General features: G+C 38.5%; 1 protein-coding gene across 1 annotated transcript in view; it reads right to left on the bottom strand.

Annotated features, from left to right (window-relative positions):
- Positions 1-16,215, bottom strand: part of LOC139716150 (uncharacterized) — a 45,193-nt gene extending 28,978 nt beyond the window's left edge. Inside the window, exon 1 of the mRNA XM_071627710.1 lies at positions 16,138-16,215. Within this exon, the coding sequence (XP_071483811.1) occupies positions 16,138-16,157 (20 nt within the window). The 5' untranslated portion in view covers positions 16,158-16,215. The remainder of the gene's footprint in view (positions 1-16,137) is intronic.
- Positions 16,216-20,091: the final 3,876 nt, after the last annotated feature.

The raw sequence follows: 20,091 nt of genomic DNA, 5'->3' as shown, positions 1-20,091 counted from the left end.
TGTTCCTAATCAAAGGTTGGTCGTTAGGACCTTTTAAAATCTGAATCCCCGTCTAAACCAAACCTATTCAATGCCTTTAAGTAGTTGATCATATCAACTCTCATGCATACATAAAGAATGAAAAAAAAAATATCCCTCTCCCTCACCCTTTTGTGTTTCTTTTTCTTTTTGGTTATGCTATGGTACTGCGTTAAACAGTTCCGTTGTTCCGGTATTCCCATCATACAACCCATCGTTCTATTTTACTCGTGTGTCTCCGGACGCAACGTGAAACTATGCCACCAATGTGCGTTTGCAGGTGGTTCATAGCCGCTGCCCAAATCGATCGTGATAGATTCCTTCAGTTTCCTCGAGACTACAGGTCGCTTTCGTCAATTTCCTACCAGAGCACATTCCCCCTACTGGTCATATGATTCTGACTTTCGCCAAAGCGCCAGTTATTTCATAATGGGGCAGAGTTGTTAGTGTGATGACTGGGAGACTTCAACAGTAATGCTATTTTGCTACGACGACATCTATTCAAGGTGGAACATTAACAGTTTTTTTTCACATTTGCTGTCCATATTTACAACTTCTGTCCTTTGTTTTGTATGTTTTCTTGTCAGGAGTATAGTGTACTTCACACCCTGCTTATTGTCTACGGCGTTATCCATGAAATATGAGCTAACGTACATTCACCGTATATGGCTAGCCAGAGACCACAACTCCTGCTGATCGAATCCTGCCAGTGACTTGTAAAATTGCTTGCTTTTGCAATTTTTTTTTTCATCTATTGAACGCCAGGTGAGCAACGGCATGAAGAGCCCATGATTCCCAAACGCCTTTCGTTTATGGAGAAGACTTTTACACTTCATCGGTTCGAGCGTATTTTCATGTTGTGCAGATTAGTAGCAATACTAGCTGATTAGTTTGATTTCATCAATGCATTTCTTCTTGAAACTAATATGCATGTAGAAAACTCTAAGGCAAGGCAATTGTCATTCAAAATCATTTTCTCTCTTCTCCACAAAGCCTGTGGATTATTCAACTCCTATTTTCTTATTTTCTTCAAGTTCAAGTTTGACGGAACCGCAGGTGAAGGTTAGAGTATTATCCTATATTGTCTAGAGATGGCGGTGAATATATTCCATCTGGTTTGGATTTTTTTTTTTCAAGACCAGAACTCAGAGCTTGGTTTTGGCCTTGAGAAAGTTGGAAGGTGGACATCAGCTTTCCTGTGACGATTCCATTAAAGTCGTGGTGATACCGCGACTATCTCCAGACCTTAAGCATGCAGAGAGGGGAAAGCTCCCCGGTAATTCCTGCGTTGAGAGTGTGGTTACCTTTTCCGGTGAAAAACCTGCGTGAATCTAATGAAGAGGAGACATTCGCCACATCAGCTGACTTTAAAGGTGATCCTGTCTTAGCCTCCATCACCCTGGCTGGTCTGTAGCATTAAGTTGTATTCTATAGCTGCTTCATACAGAATCAACTTTAAAACAAGCCCAAAGGAGTGTAAGTAGTAATCGAAATGTAAGTACATTGTACAGCTTTTAATTTCCCGCAGAGTTGCGTCATTACACGAAACCATTAAACAGAAACACAGAAGTTTTCTGTCAGATGGTTTCAATTCAATTCATTTAAATTTGATGAGATATTATTCATTTTTTTTTTTGTGCACATAAAAAAAAAATGTTCGCAGCAGGTTACAAAAAAATGCACCAAGCCACCTCTACAGTCAAGGATTGATGATGATGACGATAAATAAACAATGGTGATAATGATATTAATGATGATGATAATGATAATGATAATGATAATGATAATGATAATGATAATGATAATGATTATGACAGTAATGGTGATAATTGCATCACAGCTGTGATGAAATCATACCATTGTTTGCCCAGGAAATCCCTTTTGCTTCAGCAGTATAACCCACAGAGAACATCGCCAATATGCTTATTTCCCAGCATGTCCTGCCAAGCATTGACACTCATGGGATGAGGAGGACAGAAACATCTTGTCTAAGTACACGGATAGGCGAGATTCAAACTCTCGGTCACTTCGGTAAAGACTCAGGGCCATATTCACTATACACCACAATGCTTCCATACCAAAGACAAGAAAATCGCAATCATTTAGTTCAGTAGGTCACCAATATTATCCGCATGCAGTGAATCATGAGGTGTTGATTGGACCGCACAGTTAATGTCAAGATAGAAATGACCATTGACCCTATTTCCTTGACTTCCACTTACAGGAGATAGATAGTGTATAACCTAATCAAGCCCCGTCTGGTTCTCGTTGGGTATGGATAAGTAGGCGATCTTCCCGCTAAGCGGAACAGGTAGCTCGAGTTATAGATCACTTGGCACACCGCGGTCGTTAATATTAGACCACAGTGTCCTGAGGGTCTTCCCTTGGAAAGTTCTTTTTATCCGTCTGCCTCTCACACTTTGTAAGTCCATATTATAGGGAAAAATGCACACTATTAGTTTCCCGTTATAAATGGGTTTGTGGGTTGATGAGTAATTGGCAGTTTGTAGTGGTCAGAATTTTGTTCAATGTCTGTGTATACGTGTATACAGTGATTTAATATTAGTAATATCCGTCAACCTCAATGTTGCCGTTGGCACATGAATTCTGGTATGATAATACTATTTATATACACACGCACTTTCAAACGTGGCAGATAGTGATTGCGAAATAGTCACAGGTGCAATGTAGGTTATAAGGATTGTGTTAGAACAATTGCAAGGTTATAGTATAATGGTTAAATTTGAGTTATTATTTGGACATGCAATGTGTCTACTATTTACAAATATGAAACAATTCAGAACTAGCAAAAGTATCGTTTATCCTCTTTTCGTATCAATGGTTTAAGTGGTTAATTTTTCACCATGTAGGTACTTTCGGATATAGACAATAATGATTTAATTGCTATATCACTATACTGATATAGCAATCGGATAAAGGGAAGACGCTGTATTAGCACGTGGGGATTTCAAAATTGTGTTTAGTTAATCATTTTACAAAATACTGGTATACACTAACACAAACACTAGGTGTTACAAAAAACATTTCCCACTTTTGATCCGAGAAATATCAGATACACTGCCATTGATATGAGTTGGCTGAATACTGTACAATGAAGTTGGAGGTGATTTGAAAATGAAAGGATGCATTAGTTTCATTTAATCAATGATTAATTGTAAAGCTAGGTTCCAGATTGTACACAACCAGAACTTTACACAGGAACCAATGATGTGTTATGTGAGCGTGCGCTTTTTGAATGACAAAACAACGGAAATAAGTATCACCTTTTCAGAGCTCTGCTGACCAGGCATCTGGTCTCTTACTGCAAGGCAAATGAATGCTTTATTAGTAATTCATGATGGAATGCCTTCAGCTGGGCACTGCTAGTCTGAATTCATGGTAAACGGTAAAATACATGGACATATAAAAGGTAAGCACACGATTCCATGTGCTTGCATACACTACATTTCAGGATGAATAAAGACTAGCTGTGGTATCATTGTTTACTGTAAAACGAGATATGTTCGCGTGCATTTTAATTTCGCGAATTTCGCGAGCGCCAAGATTCATGAAATTAAAATGCACGCGAAATTTCTTATCTACATTATATGCATTGAACGCAAGAGGCAATTCGCGAAAATTTCTTGCCACGAAAAAGGCCGTCGGCTCCAATTCGCGAAAATTTCGTGCCACGAATATATCATGCTTTACAGTATATTACATCCATCAATTAAAAGTTATAATGCAGGAAGATCATTATATGACATGTAAAGTAGTGTATATTCATACATTGTGACTATTGTGCTGTGTGTGTGTGCGTATATACTGGCTGTCGCCAAGCAGGGTGCTAATGTTGAAGCAAAAATGTGTTGATAAATGACAGAGTAATAATGTGAGATGTAAGAAGACTTCATCAGCTAACGAATCCGTTGCTTATCTTGTGTCACATTGACAACATTTTGTTTCCATAGTATGCCTTTGTCTTAGGCTACGATTTCAACGTTGTTGAGGACACGCATATTACCCATTTCTAGATATAAGAAAGAAGTCTTAGATATGTTATCTGAAAAAGAAAACAATAATCTAAGGCCATTTGAAACTCTAAAACATAAAAGGCACGGAATGGATATTGTCTTTCCACCAATACAAAACGTTTCCTGGAATTCCTGCTTTGGGGTCTCATATTAAAAGTTCGCAGATAATGGCTTCGATTACACAGAACGACACATTTTTTTTTTTTCGCAAGCTCTCTCCTCTCTCTTCTATCTCAAACAGATAAACATGAAGTTGATAGCCATTAACTACCACTAGCAAGTTTACGCTCATAATCAGCCTACACCTTGTCTATAGGAGTCAACTAGAGATAGTAATTTACCTGAGCAGAATTTCATAAAACTTAATGTCAGTCGCTGACAACTGTTTTAAGCTATTGAAGGTCTTGCTTCTGATTGGCTGAGAGCAAATCATGTTAGTTAAAAATCACTGCCAAACACTTGATAAAATGCCCCCAAGAGGTTACACAAGCACCGAATACCCATAGGCAGGATGCTTATGAATGTTTGTTTCGAAATGAAAGAGTGACAAGAAAACATAATTGTAACAGGCCTACAATCAGCCTTGCTTGTAAAAATCGACCTAGCACAAATCGAACATTGGCTGATTCGAAGAAAAAATAACGTACCCGGATGCAGGGAGATGTGACTATAGACGTGGATAATGTATTTCATGTGTAACGTCGAACTTCTCCATTTCGTCTGAATTCGACTTAGGCAAGCTGACTGCATATTATGATGATAATCTATACCAAACAAATATCACATGGGGTACTCAACAACAGCCAACGCCCCCTTTCACATCTAAGTGTTTCATACACATTACACTCTCCCACATTGCATTCTGTCACCACTATCGACAACAATGTGGTGTCTAATTTCGCTGGATCGTCGTACGTGTTTGCCCTTTTGCCTCCCCATTCTCATCCCTGCTACACTTTTATTCATGAGTACTGAAGATTATGTTGGCACCTGAGTTTCTGAAACTTTTCTTTAGGTCGAAGCAACACCTCGCAGGAACCTGGTGGTTCGCTGATGCTGTAGATAATTATGGACCCCGCCTAGAAACCAGCAAGGGGCCGCGCAGGTGCACACCTCTGCTAAATGCAATAATCCAAATCGCGCCATGAAGCGCGCGAGCAAAAAGAACGAGCACTAACTGTTCAACGGTGTGGTCTTAAGCCTGACCTGCGCACGGAGCACGCACGGAGTTGGGTGTGTTGGGATGTGCTAAATTGTGTGATCGAGATTTCATGCACACACCCATATCTTATCGAAACACATAACTTATTCAATACATTGATTTTCCCCTAATACCTGCATGCCTGAATTGGGCGAAAAATGAGTTGGGATTATTGACGGATGATGTCCTTATTAAGCGAAGCAAAAAGATGAGAAGACTGGAAACCAAACAAATATTATGATTATTGTTATGCTTGACATGCAGGAAAAGGGAATGTAAAGCCTAGTTATTATGGGGACAACATAGTCAGAATCGTATTCCCTGAGATCTGACTGCAACTGTAACTTTTCACTGCACCATCGTCGGATTTGGCTTTTTATACCTTACTATCTCTTATTATCTAGATCAATAACAAATTAGTAGTTTCAAAATGATGCCCTTGAAACAATCGCCGATATTGATGATTTCTTGATTATGATATTTTCCGAAGTTCTGATTCTTTTTTTTTTTTCATCAAATAACTGTAATCAGCATAAAACTTCCTTCCTCTTTAAACATGAATTAAGTCCTGTGATAAAAGTCACTGTGACAAGGTAATGCAGTGCAGAGACTATGGAAAGCGCTTAGATAACGTTGGGATACACAATTTTTGATAGTGTTTTGCTTGTTAGGAGCTGTCAGCTGCAGCAGGAATCGGAAAAGGAGGGAGAGAGAGAAAACAACAAACCAAAGAGACAAACAGTTATTCCATTCACTCTTCTCGAGTGTTCAACTGATACGTGTGGGAACGTGCTAAAATTTGACGCACGGAGTCAGTGCAAATTGGTGAATATATAACATTACAGACAACGAGTATGATAACGTGTCAAGAGTTCATTCAGTGTTGTCTCATTCGAGAGACGTGCGGTTTTTACTGGAATGAGATTCTCAGTAAAGTATACATTTTGGATATGGATTTGGCTTATTTGTGTGCATGATTATCAGTCGTTCTGTATTCTTGTCCCTGTGTATTGCGTAGCAGTGGCGGATCCAAGGAGGACCACACCGGGCGCCCCCCCCCCCCCCATTTCCTTTTCTTGTAAAAACAAAACAAATGAGAAGGAAAACATCGGGGAGGGGTGCTTGCGCCCCCTTTCATTTTGTTACGGTGCCCCCTCTTTACAGAATTCCGGGATTCGCCCCTGCATAGTATATTTATGTTTGGCAGACAGTTTCGACTTGTCTTGGGCATACGACTGTTGCATGGATTATTCAGTAACAGGCAGCTGCCACGTCCAGTTCTATCCAAACTTTGTCGTTATTACGCTATTGCGCATGATATTCATAAAAAAACCTGGCATGGGTCAATATATTATCATATCTTTGTTGGATGGAATTACATGTAAGTGTGTTGTGAGAATATAATCGTGACATGTAGCTATTTTATAGAGGTGCAATAATCTGTAATTATTTATATCGTTAAGAAGAGATATGCAAGTATAGACGTGCAATACCAGGTAAACAGACTAGTTATACAGGGTGTGGGAGCAAATAAACAAAAAAAAAAAAACAACAACAACAACAACAAAACCAGCAACCAAATGCGAACAAAGCAAATCCATGGGCTAATTGAACAGATGACATAATGTGAATTAGCAAAGAGAAATTAAAGAGAAGAAGGTAAATGAAAGTAAATTATCACTTAAGTAAGCGGTGAAGATGTGCTATAAACGTTTTTGAAATATAGATCAGCAGTTGTGATTTCATATGATTTCATTACACAGGGTGAGACAAGTGATACAAATCTGTCATACCACAATGCCACCCCTCTGCTTTGATAATCTCTTTCATTCAAGTAGCCTTGTCTGCCTTGGACTATACTTAACATACCATTTTTCGAAATTTCAGAGCCTGGGTATTTGTTCCAAGTTCATCTTGTTACTGCCTTTAACAAGGGATAGCCTGGTAGTAGTGTCACCGCCCGGAAAGCAGTAGTGATTACCAATGGTTCCTTATTCCAACCTGTTTGTTAAAAATATAGATCAGCAGTTTCGATCATAGATTCATTTTGTACAGAGTGAAATTAGAGATTAGATATTTCATAGGGAAAGAAGATGTTGCACTATACAACGCAATGTCAAAAGATAAACAATGATTGATTTCATTTGTATGTTTATGCGTTTATTTTTGAAATCATTATAGGAATACTCGTACAGCTCTTGAGGGGTAGCGAAGAAATAAAATACCGCATCTCAACTAACCGTACCGTAATTTGTACAATTGTGGAAAACACCGCAAGAAAAGACCAAAAAGAAATAAGTCTTGTATACATATAGCGATGGGAGACACCATTGGCGTAATTAACATCATTCTATGTCCTATATCGACGTAAGACGTTACATTCTTATATATCATGTCACACTTCTTATTTTATTCCAGTTCTGAGGAAACCTTCTATCATTGTGTCCGTCTAACTTTTTTTTTGAAAGTCAATTTGACTGTGTTGTGGATTTGCATTTTCAATACACTGGGACTCGCGCACACGACCATGCTATACTCGTCAGAATGACAACCTGATTGGTATTGAGTCAAGTCCATCTGACAAACTCTCTTTGACCCTCGGTGAACACACCAGTCGTCACGGGCGGACGCCCCGTCGCGCCCTGCTGGAAAAACGAGACTCGCACTCTACAAGCTGGAGACTATTTCAGCCAATGCACCGTCTATTATCTCCGTAGGGTCACGATAGCGTACATCCTATACCTCGAATGAACGGTGCGTACCTTCAGAAGATCATCCACCTCTGACACAAGCATGGAGGGCAATGTGTGTGTGTGGGGGGGGGGGGGGGAAGGGGGGGGGGAGCCAGCCATTGAGATCAATGGCATTGCAATGACCCTTAATGGTAACGAAAAATAAAAATACAAAATAAATAGTAGTAATAATTGCATTCATGAAAATGAAGGTAGTGATTATGATAGGCTTGGTAATGATAATAATACAACACGATCACCGTCATAATGAAAATTGTTTTTACTTCTAGTTTATCATACTGCTAACACCATTTCAGTTACTTACATTATCACCGTTATTAGTATACTGTCATTATTTTTCATTATCTTCGCTATCACTGTTGCCAGCTGTCCTTATTGTTATACCCATTATTACCATTAGCTATAACTACCGTCATCTTCATAATATCAGGCTCGATTTCATGAAATTTTGAGCCAGGACATTTCTCACGGTTACTTGCATCATTGTGATGCAAATCGTAAAGTCATGAGAGAGAGAGAAACAAAAACAAAAACAACAACAACAACAACAACAACAACAACAATCTAATCGAGGCTCTCTTCCTCCTTTCACTTGATATAGCATTTCAAAGATATTGCTGTTTTTAGGTAACACATGTGTTTCTTATTGTTACACTTCGTTATTCCGGAGATTCGTTTATCCGAAAACGAAATAAGGTTCGTAATTCCGAAGGTTTTAGTACTTAGCACCTTTATTTCATTTTCAGGTTAACTAACCTTAATTAATTTCAAGGAACCTTAGGAAACTAAGGAACCTTCGGAACAACGAACTTTATTATCATTTTCGGATTAAAAACCTACGGAATAACGAATCTTCGGATGAACGCCATAAAATCCTAATATTCGGATTAACGAACGTATTTGTAAATTGTGTATTTCGGAATCACGAACTTCACCATCTTTATTACACTATGGGATAAACTGTGCGACACAGATATCCAGTACATGGAACCTTGAGCAATATGGTGGAACCTTGAGCAATATGGTGGAATCTTGTTGCGTCTGAACTCTTATGGAAATCCATAATCTTCTGAATGCCTTATTCTCTCCTTAAAACATAGTAAGAAATTGCAAATTTTTGAGTATTACTTTACTTCATTTATATCCCTTTTTTGTTCTTTCTTATTTTACTTGTTTCTGTTTCTACTTCCCTATCTTTATTACACTCGTTTTTTAATGCATCAATGTCCACTTTTTACCGTTTTATTTGTGGCTTTTGTCACTTAAAGAATCAAAACTATGTAAAGCTAAGTAGGCTGTTTTACATATAATTTGTATTGTGCGTGACAGTGTGCTATCACCAATTACGCACGCGAGCGTTGTACGTCTGCCCATTAATGAATGCAATGTGTGCGCTCGCCGCGTATACGTGCCAATTCTGACAAAACATTTACGCGCCGTCGAACGAGCCGGATCTCTGCACACGAGGAGGCACCGGCTTGGTGACGGGAGTGATTTAGTTATTGTACTAAAAAGTACAGAGACAAAGCTAGCTGCCGATGGAGAGGGGCTTTATTTCAATTCACTCGGTGGCAGAAAAAAACATGAGGTATTCATTAAATTTTTTGTCTGTTGTCACGAAACATTTGAGATTTTCGAGATGTTTGAGCAGTCATACGCGTTTTCACTTTATGATGCTTTGTTATTCATTCGGTCATGTTCTAAGCTTTGTTGCCATAATTATTATCTCTAGCATCTGTCCGAACAAACGCAAGGTTATTAGCGCTAATATCATAAATGTTAATGATGAAACCTGTATGCGCATGTGAGTAATATTATTCACTTAAAAGGGAATTCCAGTACAGTCAAAAATTAGAATAAAAAAGAAGGACTACAATTGTTTAAGCACAAACAATGAAAATTTGATCAAAATTGAATGAAAAAAAAAAGAAGTTAAGAAATTTTGAAATTCACTAATTCCCCCAGAAAAAAAGGTTATTGAACTTCTAATATAAAACTATATGCAAATAGTGAAGTAATGATGTCGCTCCCTTAAAACTTTCTTTACAGTTTGTATATAAACTTTGAAATTTCCAGTTATCATTTATTCAGTTTTTTTTTTTTTTGCGAGAAATCAAGAAGCCACTTATGAAACAGTACAGAGCTTACCGTTCTAAAAAGAATTCAAATTTTATTTTAAACGCTGAAATCCTCTTGGAATTAGATGCCTTTTCGTATTTCATAAGATATTTCTCATTATCTCACTCAAAAATATTAAAAATCAAATCTATACAATCCCTTTAAAGCACAGTCTTATGAACAAACCAATGACGTGACAAAGGGCCCGACCCTTGGGTACCCTGGTGGTTAATAGTGACCTCTGCGGTTTTGCGTCGAAGGGTCATCCTCACCCCCTACGATGCGGACAGGAATTTTCTTCTCGCGCGCGTCGCATAATGCAGTGTACTCGCACTAGACCCCGTGGCGCGCACATCGTAGCTGTAGTGCGTCGAGGGTCTTGTATGGAATGCCCAATGTCGACAAATTGGTGATCGTCCCTGTGTGTTTTTCGTCAACACGACGCAGGGTCATGTTCAAGGAATTTCGTTTGGTAAACTGATCAGCGTGTCGTAAATAAATCGCCTCGGGGAACGCTCCCGTATTGTTCGAATTTAAACAGTGGTATCATATAACATGTGCCTTTACCAATTCCACGAGAATCGGGTTTGTCTAATGGGTTACACTTACTGATATCTCTGTAAGACTGCCAGCTGGTTAAACTAGGAATAAACAGCGCCCAGTTTGTTTTCAGTGTAATGATAAGTTACATTTAGCCGCACGCCCAAAGTGATACCTACATTCAGTCAATACTCTCACAAGTCTTTAGATAAAGAAATTATTTCGTTTCAACAAATCGATTAAGAATTACTGGTTGCCTACTTTGAGACATTCACTTGGAGCTGCGAATGTATTGTAGGAATACCTTTTCAGGCTCTTGGAATTCTAACAAAGAAAAAAGACGCAAATTGTAACTTGTTGAAATCATAAAGCTCCTACTGTCAATTTCACCAAAACTTTATTTACATGATTTGTTATCATCTCGAGGCCGTGATATGAAACTATGATATTAAGTGAAAACATAACTATGAAAACGGAAAACAAGTTGAAATTCCCGCTGTTATCCTTGGGAAGCTGAAACTATGGAATGTCGTGTCGTCAATGGCTCGATTTGGAAGTGAAAGGGCGCTTCTCTACCGAGAAAACAGCCACAACTGTCGCCATGCTTCATTCTATTTCGGGTAGTATGTCACAACTCACACACAGACGGAACACCAGGGGGCGTGGATTCTGTGACGTCATGACATATTTGCCAAGACTGGAATAGATGGAGCCATGTCCACAAGCCTGCAGGTTGTCTTCGTGCACGCAACAAAACTCCTTAATTTTGTTTGTTGTTCATCATATATTATGTGTACGAGTGTGCGCAAATGAGTAAGAGGTGTACGTATATGGTTTCATTTGTTTCGCTTGAATATGGCAATTCACCCTACGTGTGTTGAGAGTTTTCTGTTCTTTCGCGCTTCGTACGTTCACCTTCGTCGTGTTTGTTTGTTTGTTTGTTTTTTATGAGTCATCGCCTAAGAAGTAGAAGAAGCAGACACAGCAAAGCAAGAAAGAAAAATCACAACAGCAAAAAAGCTTAATGAAATTATTTGATATCTATCCTACAGGGATCATCCTCAGATGTTACACATCAGTGCCACACATCACACATCGCACTTAGGCGTCGCACACCGTTTTCTGGAATGTGACGTGTTCAAGCAATTACGGCTTACAGTGGCAGTCCTTATGCATAATTTCTTATCTAATTGTTTCAAATTTGGTAATATGATATAAATTTTGTTCATGGAATTAATGTACACATCTATTTTCTTTCTTCGAATCATGTAGGCCTACATGGTAGTCGATATCGATATTTTCTGTGATATCACTGAAAAAAAAATGATTTAAGTATGAAATTATCTGGAAGAAAATGAAATCAAACAAGCAAAACAATCAAACAAATGCTATTCCTACACACTGTGATGAAGCAAAAGAAGTTATTTCAGAGTGAAGAGTTGAAAAGACCAAGCTAAGACGTTGCAAGAAAATATGATTCACTTATTTTGTATGTGTGTGTGTGTGTGTGTGTGTGTGTGTGTGTGTGTGTGTGTGTGATACAGTGGCTACTTATGACATAAAAAATGAGGCATACCACCAAAATCTGATCACAACTGAACTTTTTGGATAACGATCAGTAACTAGTTTAAGTTGAATACTACACAAGTTACGCGTTGTCTTGTTCGAAGTCTAATGTATAATAAGAGTGCTTGGACGTGCGAAACATTTCGTTTTATTTCAGAATTTTACCGTGCTGCTATCATAAGCAGTGCATTACCATGTTAAAGTACTTATTCCCCTGCAGACCTCATGGCTGGAAAAGGCAAAAGATATAGTGAACTAACAAACAAACGAAACAAAGCAATGAAAAACAAATCAAAACACTGCAATACACAGTGCGTCGTCGGGAGAATTGCCTCTCGGGGGCAATTTACCACCCGCCTAAGTGCAAACACAAAATGGCTTAATTCATTCGCGGAATAGACTTTCTTCATCTCCATCGTTCTCTCCTTCTCTCTCCCTCTCTTTCTTTCTCTCCCCCCCCCCCCCCCCCTTCCCAATCATTCTGACATGAACATTATGGTACTGCGACGTACGGTACGTGTGCGTAACACTCATATTGAGTATTATATTTTTTTTTTCTGCTAATAGTGTTTGCTTAAAATAAATTTGTGTAATTGCTACACTTATTGGAATCGACGTGGCGTTCAATAACTATGCATTTCAGCTTACTGAATTCATAGACACTTCCATGACAGTCTCTTCCGATGTTGCTGTAATACAACCCGAAGAAATATAGCAGCCACGGACGGTTCTGCCAGCTTTACATTATATCGAAAATTACGGTATGAAGTACAAAGTATTAAAAGCGAAATCCAGTCAAACTGTAAGTTAGTGTGATAAAAAAGAGTAAAATATAACGAGTTCAACGGTAAACATCTGATCGAAATCTGGTGAAAAATAAGGAGGTTATGATATTTTGAAGTTTAGCTAATTGTTCAGGAAACAGTTCTTGAACGGTAAATATGAATATGCAAATTCCAAAGTGAACATGTCATTCCCTTACAACTTGACATATAATTTGTGCATAAAACGTCGAAATTTCATTCGAACACAGTTATGCCCTTGGCTCAAATCCTGGTATATCTAACTGATCTGAAGTTATTCAACCTGGAATAACATGTTTCAGACTACAATGGCAGAAACATTGAAATTTCGTCGTTTTCTGGTACATGATCAATGAAAAAATTGTGAGGTAATGACATGTTTAGCTCACTCATTTGCATATTCATATCCACTGTACAAGAACTGTTTTGCAGAAATTAGCAAAACTTCAAAATGTCATAACTTCTTCATTTTTTCATCCGATATCAGTCATTTTTTTTTTCAGTTGAACTCATAAGATTTACTCTTTTCTATCAGACTAACTTTCGTTTGGACTGGATCTCCCCATTAAAGCCAATATGGTGTCGTTAGCTACCATGATAATGGTAATGGCAGTGACAATGACATTCAAAATCAATCTTCACATATAGGTCATCATAATGCGATGATAATAAAATCCAATATCAATAAATGTGAGAGATTGTGTATATTCTCTTGTTACTTCATGCGGTTTCAAACCTGTATAAAAACAATATTGCATAAATCCATCTACATATAGATAGATAATACAGAATTGAGAAAAATGTATAACATTCTTGCGTTCATTTGTCATTAGCGTCAAGAAATCAAGCTATCACTGTCATAATTATCATGTTTTTTACTCGTATCCTTTTCCTCATCACCACTTTTACCCAGGGCTTATACCTTTCCAATGATTTAGAAAAAGAAAAGCAAAAAAAAAAATCAGCGATAAAAAGGCTGAAGTAAAGTTTATGTTATTTTTAAACAAATATCATCAACCTGTCGAGGTCAGGTAAAATTTTCCCTATATTGTCTCGCAATAGATACCACTGGATATATACCTGAATCTTTCAGAATGTCAGAAATGGGAGAAGAAAACGTACACACTCCAAGCTTGACCACAATTAAACGTGGGTGTGGCAAATCTGCCCTGGGATGTGCGCTATAACAATCACCGTGATAAAACAAGCATATTATCACAGAAAACTGACACGTTGGAGTTTTAAAGCTCACGTGAAGATGCCCCGTCTAATGTAAATAAGGTATATTTAGTTTTTGATATTTGATATTTCCGCAGAAGGAACAAAAAATTTCCATCAGAAAAATATAATCCCACTAAAGGAAAAATAAATCCTCAGTTTCCAGGCTTGTGAGTAGGTGCATGGTCAACTGTTAAAGGTTCCTCACTAATAACAAGATGATGATATACAGTCGCATGGAAACTTTAGCTTATAGGTGTAAACAATAAAGCCATTTCAATAAAGTCCTGCGTGTAATATATCATATATTTGTGTGTGTTTGTGGGGGGGGGGGGTGTACACAAGCGGCATTATGTGCAAGTGTATACACACATCGTTGTATGTACAGTGTGTACACATAATATCATATCACTTTGGTCCTTTGAAATGCACACAACTGTTGTGTATTTACTGTAATTAGGTACCAGGTCTTGTTATAAAGCAGATTTCAGTGCTGCGATTACATCATTTATTGTGACCATGTGGACTGTTTAAAAGGACCGATATTTTAATTGTGTCAGCCTCATTCCATCTCCTCGCTACCTATTACAAAATCGGATACCTACATGTAGGTCTACATGTAGGCCTACATGTAGAAGACGCGGGCACATGAGAAAGTTTTACACATTTACAGTACGCCGGTAGTTATTTGCAGGAGAGATTGCACTGCAAGATTTATAGACAGTCAGTAATATATCGAGTTTTACACCTTTCTCGAATATTTTACGTAGATTCCCCGTGCGGGCCTCATGACATAGCGAGTTGACTCGATACAGCAAGTTCAAGGATTCGCCACAAGGGGGTTCAACCTTCCCTATTCAGACTATAGCTGGAAGTTGGGAGACCCCCTATGACCACGCCCACGCCGCCTCCGCGCGTACCTGTCGGCAGGTGAGCGGAATCGCTCCAACAACGAAGATCTGTCTTCTAGCAGCGGTATTAAAGTAGTGCCCCTTTCAATAGTGAAATGAGTTTATCTATCAGGGGTCGCGGAACGGGAGGGATGGAGGCTTTGACAATAATTTAACAATAATTTATGTATCATAACAACTTACAACTTCTCAATACCACGTGGGCCAAAAGTCATTAAACAATATCTCAGGTGGAGTTTCTTTCATCTTAGCTTGTATCCCAATAGAGAACGTGATGCGTCCATTCCCTGTTATCCGGCGACATACACATCATGTCAAAATATAAATGTCTGCGTTTATGTGTACGTAAGTGTTTGAACATATACAATATACTATGTAGAGTAATTTATAGATCATAACTAACAACTTCTCAATACCAAGTGGGCCAAAATTCATTAAACAATATCTCAGGTAGAGTTTCCTTCATCTTAGCTTGCGTTCTTGGAAATAAAATCTCATTTGCTCATTTGAATCGAATTGAATTGAATTGAATAAAAAAATAAAAATAAAAAACTCCGAGCAGAAAAAGGAAAACCGAGACCTTTAAACGTCGAGCCTACAAGAGTTAGCTGCGTCTCTCTACATGGTGCATTTCTTTTTACTTTCTTATTCTTTCCCTCTTTTTTATTTTTTTGGCTTCCTCGTATTTTTTCTTTTCGTATCGCTAAGGGTCAAGGTCATTTTAGTTATGTCTTGTTTTGTTATGTTTCGCTTGAGCCCACATGCAAGGATTTAAAATAGTGGTAAAGATGACAAACACGATTTCCTATTCAACAGATGTTGATGTTCAATTTAAGACGTCAACCTTTGGCTGTCTTCATCAGAAAGAAAAGAATCAGGACGTCTCAGGTGTATTCGATTGAACTTGAATTTGCAAGGATGTATCCATAACCAGGTGATAAAGATATTACACTGCGAGACTTAGTAGGAACTTACCACGATTTTCTTAGTTCCATCTCCCTCTCTCCTTCTTTCCCCGCTGAAGTATCCGTTATCCTAACCCGGAAGGAATATTCCCGGTGACTTCCTGTCCCTGCTTACGGAGCAACCCTCACCTCAGGAACATGGAGAGTGCTCGGAGCCGTCGTGACGTGACGCTTGCCTTGTCCTTGCTACAAACAGCAAAAAGCTCCGGAAGCAAAATCCCGCCTCAGCTGTGACTCTGCTTCGATGCTTTCCTAACAAAGTTCGGCTCGGATTCACTCCTCCGACGTAGCTATTTCACGACGGCCGAGCCTTTCCTTCGAGGTAATAAAATAGGCTGAGTATACGCCTAGAGCGACGATGCACTTGCTTGTACAGTGGCGATGTGCTTTTCCTAGCTTGGAGCTATACCTCGCCCGTGGCACGTCATTGGATGCATGGATACTCCAGGTTAAGATGCAATCTACGCCTGTGGCGTTTGCATTGGCAAGCACAGCAGATTTCAGGAGGAGTGATGGAGAGGGCAGAAGTGATCTGGAAGTATAGGAGGGGAGTGCTGGAAGCAATCTTGAGGAGGCACAAACTTTGTGAGCACGGCTTGGGAGGCTTGACATTGGAAACCAGCTGGGGAGGATACGCGACGCGCCCTTTTTATTCGTCCGCCTCACTCGGCGGGGACTGATATCTCAAACCGCCTCCCAGCCCAGCGGGTGGCGGTCACGGCTTTTTTTATTGTATTTTCCCTTAACTCAAAGCAAAGACAGAGAAAGAGAGAGGGGAGGGGCGCTAAGGCGAATAAATTCGACTGATTATTATACATACCCCATCCCCTCTTTTTTTTTTGGTGAAACATTATTTGACTTTTGAAAAAAAAAAATGAGAGGGAACGGACATAACTGTAACTTCAGACACTAAACAACGCTGGCATGCAACACTTGAGATGAGACAATTTCAGTGATGCAGACATCTCCTGAGAATGACCCATTTTCATCCAGAAGATCGGGGAGGGGTAACTCGACTAGAACATAGACGAGGACAAAACGACTGACGTAAACATCACATACATTAAACAAGATAGATAGATGGATGGATAAATAGTTAGATAGATAGGCGATAGGGAAGAAAAGAAAGTTCAGAGGATGATGGGGATCTTAGAGAGCTAAATGTGAACATAATTTAGAAATGAATGAAAATAAGCAAACAATTCAAAATAGAAGGGATAAGAAAGCGGGTTACTTTTCTCGTGGCTGATTGTACGGAAAGGGGCGTCATGCATATGAAATTTGAACAGGAAGAATATTTCAGTAACATGAAACGTGTCGACAATAACGTACCATCCGTACATACCATACTTCTTGAAAAAGAAATCGAAAAATAGACATGAAGAAAGAAAGAAAGAAGGAAGGAAATAAAGAGCACAAAAAAGAACCATTTTCAAGCAAAGGGCGAAACGTATTCAGGGAGTGTATGATGACACAAGTTTTTACCTGGATGAGGATAGACAGTCAGTTTGATATGCATGTCTCACAATCACCAAACACATATCAGCCGTCCAAAAGGGGGATTTTGATTGGACTTTCGGGTGAAAGGAGCCCTGGGCCCTGCTTCATAAAGCTGTTCGTAGAGTTACGAACAACTTACGAGCGACTGATGATCAGTTCTGATGTGCTATACTTATCAGAATTTCCATAATTCAGCACAAGAACTGATCACCAGTCGCTCGTAAGTCGTTCTTAACTTTACGAACAGCTTAATGAAACACCCCCTGAAATATTATTTTTTCTACTCTACACTCTACGAAAGATAGGTTAAACTTTGCACCTTTACCCATGCAACTGTGTACCCATTCAGACCAGCGCCACTTTGCACCTTTCTGGTCTAAAAGGTGCAAAGTTGCTTCCCCAAAGGTGTTCAAAGCGTAACACTGGTAAAGGAGCAAAGGTGAATCTATTTTTTTCTCAGAGTGTATGAGATTATCTCTGCCTCATGATCATAATGTATGTGCACTGTATGTACCGCATGTTAACGTTCATGTATAAGGGAATTTTCTGCTTGCATTATAATATCATGCATTGTGTTACAAAAAAGCAGCAGTTCTCAAAGTGATATTTTGTATTTTTTTCTCCCCATTTATATATGACTATAATGTGACCGTGCATTACAAAACAAACAAAAAGTCGCACCCCTTGATTTTACGTGAAGACTCAAAAAAGGTGAAATGGGTCGACCAAGTCAATCTTGAATTTTTCATAATTTCTGAAAAAGCTATCCTTCTTCTTCATTATTCTTTAGCTTGGGATTATGATATGAATGGGAAAGTGTGTTTTCACCAATTTTTCTACAACCCATTTTTTTTTTTGGGGGGGGGGGGGAGAGTAGAATGATCAGGTATATCTTAAAGGCCCTTTTCATTTCTTGAAATCCTTTGCACACTCTTCACTTTCAAGTCCAATAACTTTTGAAAGGATAAGGCTACAGCTTGAAAAATTAGTATTAATCATGGACATAATGTGTTAACAGAACATACTCAATTTCAGCTTAATCTGAGAATGCCTTCATTGTTGTTGCTCCGGTGGTTTACATCCTGTGTATTGTCCCTTTCATCGCACAGCTAGCACTGCTTGGTAAAGATTAAGCGCTTGAATAGACGCTGTACTTCAGAGCCTCTTTTCTCAGTTCACACTTTTCCAGAGTGTCTGCTTTCTTTCCAGTATTAAGATTTTTAGTCCATTTGAATTTAGTTATACATTATTTTAAAGCTCAGAGTCTGCTCTTTTCGGATGTGCCCTTAACTAAAAGTCCATATCTGTCGACTTTTTGTTGGTTTTTGTGATGCAGGGTCATGTATATATGTACATAGTAATTTTGCTAAATTTGTTAATTCATGTTATATTTTATCAGGGGTCACCGTATTCCTGGATGCTACATAATATGCTGTTTCTATTATTACGTTTTATTTGTATCTATATCGTATTCATACTTGCCTTGCGTATATTGTAGTATTATAGCTGTTAATCTACTAGAGAAAAAACGCAGAAACAAAGCGAAATCTCACCAAACTGAATTTCTCTTGTTTATTTTATGGATGCACATCGTTCTTTGTATCCCTGCTGTTTCCTTTTTATTCCATGTCAGCGAGGAATTGTGTCGGGAGTGTGGTTGAAATGAGATCGATATATCATTGAGTGTATTACAGTGAGAATGTATAATCATTGTTTCAGGGCCAAAGTGTGAGCTTGTATAGCTTTGACAGTGTAAGACGGTCATGGTATATAGTTAATACGGGTAAAATTAGCGCACATCCCCACAGTCAGTAAAATATCTGTTACACTAATCGAGTGACCAATAATTTACTGCAAACATCTTGGCACACTATTCATACATTGAGATATATAATTGTACAGAAAAGTTCTTCTTAGCAGTTTCCTCCATTTCCGAAGTCTTTTCCTTGTTACGATTCAGTTACAGTTTGCCCGTGCATTTCTTTAACTAAAAGTACGTTTTGTTTTATTGTAAAAAAAAATAAATGATCTGTATTAATCTCAATTGCATATGCAAAAGTAACATGGTACTCTAGTTTGTTTGTATGTAAATGTCATATTGTATTGTATACTTTTGTTGGAAATGAAATGAAATGAAAATGAAATGAAAGGTGCATATAGCGGGTGAGAAAATGAATTAATTAATACTGAATTAGGTGGTCATGGTGACACATTAATACACAATATGAAAATATATAGAAACACGTGCATTGTGGGCATTCATGCAAGATTATACACATCACAGGTAACATCATTGTGCAGTGAAGTAAAGTTGCAGGAAACAGCAAACAACATCAAACATGATAATACCCCATATCAGACCGGCGTTAAAAAGAAACTCACCAAAAGTAAGTCAGATTTTGATTCTAGGGCATATAAATACAGAAATTAATATTCTCGCAGCGACAGAGCTGTCGGCCTCAAT

This window comes from Diadema antillarum, unplaced genomic scaffold (genome assembly GCF_040938485.1).
Source record: "Diadema antillarum isolate AM-2024a unplaced genomic scaffold, OU_Dant_1.0 scf00000062, whole genome shotgun sequence".
NCBI classification, from domain to species: Eukaryota; Metazoa; Echinodermata; class Echinoidea; order Diadematoida; family Diadematidae; genus Diadema; species Diadema antillarum.
This window is presented reverse-complemented; position numbering and strand designations above follow the sequence as displayed.